Source organism: Eurosta solidaginis, chromosome 2, assembly GCF_040869045.1.
Source record: "Eurosta solidaginis isolate ZX-2024a chromosome 2, ASM4086904v1, whole genome shotgun sequence".
NCBI classification, from domain to species: Eukaryota; Metazoa; Arthropoda; class Insecta; order Diptera; family Tephritidae; genus Eurosta; species Eurosta solidaginis.
This window is the reverse complement of record NC_090320.1, coordinates 88,625,150-88,630,312: the sequence shown is the minus strand read 5'-3', so window position 1 is coordinate 88,630,312 and position 5,163 is coordinate 88,625,150. Positions and strand designations below refer to the sequence as shown.

Here is a 5,163-nt window from a genome sequence, read left to right as displayed (position 1 = left end):
TGGATGGCTACATCAAGTATACAAAGAGCTCTTCCGTTGCTTATGATACTTTTCGACTTAAAATAAAGAATATTGTGGTTGTTGATGCGGTTGTATTAACAGTGAGAATATTGTGGTACAATGCAAATACATATTTTAGCACACATTTGTACAATTAAGTATTCTTTCTTAAAAGAACCAATTTCCTTTAACTATTTTGATGCATTCCCTTTAACTAGTGGAAAACCTCCTATGATGGCAAGGAAATATCCCACCAGGAAATATCCCTCTCCCTCACAGTCATAATACCTACTCTTCTCCCATAACTGGTTTCCTCCTTTTCGAACAGTGTTCAGAATAGGAGGAAAAGGAGACGTGAAAGAAAACTCACAAGGAATTTCTATTTAGAATACGAGTAATGGGAGAAGGGAATTGGGCTGCTAATATTTTATTACCTTAACGTAATATAGTTTACCATCATACCTTTAAATCCGTTTGGCGTATCAATCTCCGTCATGTGGTGCGCAGGTTCTGCACGTTCCTGTGGTTTGACTGTAGTAGCATTGGAGGTAGTTGTTTTGTCAACGTTGTTCCACCTGTTAAATTAACTGATTTTGAAATTAAGGTGATTTTAGCTATCGTTACTACCTACTTACCATCATAAATTAATTCCAATCATCGGGTTGCTTGTCTTCGGGTGGAACTGGTAGATACAACAACAACCGCCACAACAGCATCAATCGCCACCACAACGGCATCAATCGCCACCACGCGATTTAAAATATTTTTCCAAATTGTCACAATCTAATTTGGTGCGACAAAAGATAATGGCACGATCCATTTATGTTGGTCAACTGCAGATATGCAATATTCGCCTTTAAGGATTTTAACACCTTCTGATAATGTTTCTGGTGCAGGATTTTGTGGTTGTACATTATCACGAGCATGTACACCATCGGTGCGTATATGTTGTCTTAGATTATGCCAAGTGGTATCTTGTTGAGGGTCGACCATACACACAACGTGGTGTACAGTTTCTGGCACAGCATCTTCACCCTTAAGATCAACCCATGTAGGAAAATGCATTAAACGATCAGCCAGCTTTTTCACTTCAAATGCATGAAGCGTAGCCAAGCAGACAACCATTTGTAAACTACGCCCATCGGATGTAATTTTTGGTATTTGCTTATGAAGACGATCGATTAAATCGGTGTAACCCTGTTTAAGCAATACGAACACTTCGCGAGTATCTACCATTCGCCCCCATCTTCATAGTATAACTTGTACATACATATTTTCGGAATAATACGACTTTTGTCGCTGTTATAATACATCCGCTTAATCAGTTTTACTTTCTTCTTCAAGGTCTTAGCGCATTTTAATTTCCATTCCATTGTCGCATGCTGAATTGTGAAGAAAATAATAAAATTAAAATTAATCAATAAGAGTATTAAGCAGATTAGCTAACTACACAAATATTAAACAAAATCATAAAGATTGTAAATGTTCCTTTGCGTCTGCGATTACTGCCACATGTATTCCAGTAAATACCAGCTTATGAAGAAAAACTGGCATGTCAATTTGAGTAGATTGAATGCGGAACGATAATTACATAATTTTTTATTGAAAAAGCGGCCACAGAAATAAATCCTGACTAAAATCATTCAAAGCTTTTACCTAAATCAACAGCCAGCGGCTTTGTTCACTTATATGACACTGCACATATTAACCATAACGCCTATGACTGCATTTTACTCAATATAAAACACTTTGAGGATAGAAAGCTCTGATTTGTTCCAACACCTATGAAGGAAGTAGAAAAAACAGTTGTTAAATAATGGCTCGACCCGTATATGAAACGCAATTAATACCAATTGTAGTTGGCATTGTTGCTGTAGTAGCTGGTGCTGCTATCGTTCATTATTTCCTCAACAAAAAGTCGTCGAAGCCACGACCTGAGCCCAATGCTACAACTAATACGCGACGTCTTAAAACACAATGATAAAGACAAAACTGAACTTGCGCTGTTGTCTGCTAATCAGAGTGAGTCTGACGAAAGTCTGAGTCTGAGTCTGACATCTTATGCCGAAACGAATTGGATCATGCAGTGTTGGCTGTCGGCTATGGTACAATAAATGGCGAAGACTATTGGTTGGTTAAAAATTCTTGGTCCACGTATTGGGGTAATGATGGTTACATTTATGATGTCGGCACGTAGGAATAATTGTGGTGTTATGACTATGCCCACTTATGTGGAGATGTAACAGAGTTTTGACATATTTAAGTGGAGATTCATAAAGAAGTATGAAGGTACATAATCAGTGTTTATGGTTTTAATCACGAAATAATTATGTAAGAAATTAAATTAAGAAGAATGAAAACCAGTTTCGGTCGGAAATTGTTTCATCCTGGAAGTCCTCATACACATTTGGTCGAAATTTCTTCTCTAAACCATACGAATAAAATCTGAATAGGCACTCCAATCCATAACGAAACCCGTTGCTTGCATCTTCAAGAGCCAGCGTACGAAATTCATTGTACATTGTTTATTGAAATTTTCACGTAAAAAGAATGACCAGAAACGATACAAGGTATTCATCTCTTGCGATTGTCCATAACCTAAGCGTCGACGCTCTTTCAAGCAACGCGAATGATATTTATGGTAGGCCTGTTGCGTGAAATTATTCTCTTTCAACAGCGAATGTGATGGATGTTGGAAGACGGGTAGCGATTGTGGCACCGACGAACCATACGACGATGCGGTGGGGGATGTGCCCGCCGACGAACCCATCGATGTGGTTCTTGGACGATGTTCAACCGAATCAAGTAACCAACCAACATGCGCCTCAACAGGAGGATTCGATGAATGGCGGGCCTTACGTTTACGTGGTGTGCGTGGATCAATTGAATGTGAGCTGGGAGCTGCATAGAAGCGTGCACGACGTGGGTTGAGCGTTGTATTCAAACTATTGTTTGTGGCGTCATCATCTTCATAGGCAAGTGGCGGTGGTGGCGGTGGTGCTTGTTGTACATAATTACGTTGCACACGACCGCCAGCCAACTTTTCGAAATCTTCCTGTGATATAACATTGACCGTACGATATGCAGTGCCGCCACCAACATTCGATGTAGTCCATAAGTCTTCTTCATAATTAGCTAAACCATCATTTATCACATTTTCAAGATCCTGCGTAATTTTCGTACGTGAGGTATAATCTGCGGTGCGATCATAACCTTCATGTTTGGGTGCTCGCTGTACTTGCGCTACAATGAGCAATTTATTGATGTCACGATCAGCAAATTCATTACCTAATGAACCACTACGCACACGCACATTATTTCCACTACCAAATGAGCCGGTGCGTCGTCTGTTGCTGCTGAAATTTGCATAACTGCCTGGAGGTTGAGTGTTATGTTGTTGTTGTTGGTGATAGTGTTGTTGCTGATATTGTGGACGATTGCCGACATAGTCGCTGCGATTACTGATTGTAGTATTAGGTTTACGTGCACCTGCAGCTACAACAGCCGTACCTTCGCTTTCGGAAACACTTCGTAAACGATTAATACTTCGACCACGATTCAAATTTCCAACACCTTGTAACATTTCATTGATTTCAGGCTCCACAACACGAAAATCTTCAATAACTTTGAATTTTTTCAAGTATTCAGCTAATTTTGGTTTCACAGTTAATTTATCAGCATTCTTATAGTATTTGAGAAAAGCCCAGAATTTTTCGGGACCATACAGTTGGCCAAAAGCGTACCTGAAATGAAATAAAAGAATAAAAATTTAGTAAATTTGTAAAATAAGAAAAAAGGGAACGATACTGGCATACTTATACTTACACATTACAAGTTTTTCTTCATAGTAAAAATTCATTCAAAATGTATCTATACTCATTTCCATGAATGAATGTCATTTTGAATGAACGTAATCAGGTTGCCACCCGATGACATTTGTGTTTTTCGGTTCTTACGCAGTAAGCACATTGCGCGCGATCCAAAGAGTATTACAACTCGGATCCGCGGGATCCAACAAATTCGAGTGTTAATAACCGAACAAAAAATCAACTAACGAAAACCCTGAAGATACAGCCTGGTTTCACTGAAAACACACGCGCCAGGTTATATTTCGATAGTTTCCTGACATTCGGCCATCTTTTTGCTTCTTTCTTTTTTTTGAGAAAAGTTTTTAGTTTGAAAAGTTGGGCATAAAAACACAATCAAAATCAGCCTGCTTGGGAAAAAAGGGGGGTTAACCACTCGAGACCGAAATAATTTTCGCAGTTTATCTGTGCATGATTTTGTTTGTGTTTTACATTTTAAACATGTCACACTCAATAGTGGTCTCGCTTTCATAACAGAAATTGCTTTGTTTGTGTATTGAAGTTTCGACAGACTTTCGTCAGTCCCCTTTTTTGCTTGAAATCCCAGCAGGAATAAAGTAGTGTCATCTATGCTTTCGATGTTACAAACAAGGGAGAAATTAAACTTTTTAGAACAGACTTTAAATTTAATGTCGCGTAGGACTCAGACGCAAGCGTTCCCTAAATACTTTCATGACATGACCATTATGCATCAATACATTGCAATGGGCAGCACCGCACAGCGGTCTCATTCCAACGATTGGAAGAGTGAACAGCTGACAGCTCTACAAATTGCCACACTCGTTAGCGTAGGCTATTCCCGCCAGGGTTGTGTTGGAATCAACAAACACACCACAATTTGTGATTCTCACACAACATGGCCCAAATCAACACAAAGAGTGTTCCCCGACAGCGAGTAAAGGCCTCTTTACATTTGTCGCACATTTGTATGCACGACGTCATTTGACTAGTCATTTTACAGGGATTCATAGGTTATATTCACAGCCACATTTGTGGCTGCGTGGGTGAGTTTTGTGACCAAATTTTTGTAGGGCAACTACAAGGAGCCGTGAAAATACACGGGTAACTCGTGATACCATCTGCGACACAAATGTAGCGTGTATTACCGCATATTGCCTGTATTAGGCAAACACTAAAGAATATAGTTTGCCTTCAGTCTATATTCAACAATTTGTTAATTTTTACTTATTTTTTTCCCTCACCAGTGGTGACTGCTTTCAACATCAGAATTTCGTTATGATGACAATATTTACCAACACTAAAGATACCTTTAGGCGTATCTCGATCAAATTATATG

The 5,163-nt window shown here is 39.1% G+C and overlaps 1 protein-coding gene and 1 pseudogene across 2 annotated transcripts; both read right to left on the bottom strand.

Moving 5' to 3' along the window:
• Positions 1 to 468: 468 nt before the first annotated feature.
• Positions 469 to 2,364, bottom strand: LOC137242270 (ATP-dependent RNA helicase Ddx1-like). Of its 2 annotated transcripts, none has more exons than XM_067769618.1 (3): positions 1,657 to 2,364; positions 636 to 1,382; positions 469 to 575 (listed from the first exon to the last, which is right to left on the bottom strand). In XM_067769618.1, the coding sequence occupies exon 2, from the start codon at positions 1,234 to 1,236 to the stop codon at positions 784 to 786; it is 453 nt and encodes a 150-aa protein (XP_067625719.1). In that variant the 5' UTR covers positions 1,237 to 1,382; positions 1,657 to 2,364; the 3' UTR covers positions 469 to 575; positions 636 to 783. The 2 variants fall into 2 exon arrangements, with proteins under 2 accessions (XP_067625719.1, XP_067625720.1); XM_067769619.1 differs by having other exon boundaries at positions 521 to 587.
• LOC137241562 (la-related protein 1-like) lies at positions 2,340 to 3,732 on the bottom strand (annotated as a pseudogene).
• Positions 3,733 to 5,163: the final 1,431 nt, after the last annotated feature.

Bases quoted from the DNA above. Each gene is read 5' to 3' on its own strand.
- LOC137242270 (XM_067769618.1), bottom strand. From the start codon at position 1,236: ATGGTAGATACTCGCGAAGTGTTCGTATTGCTTAAACAGGGTTACACC.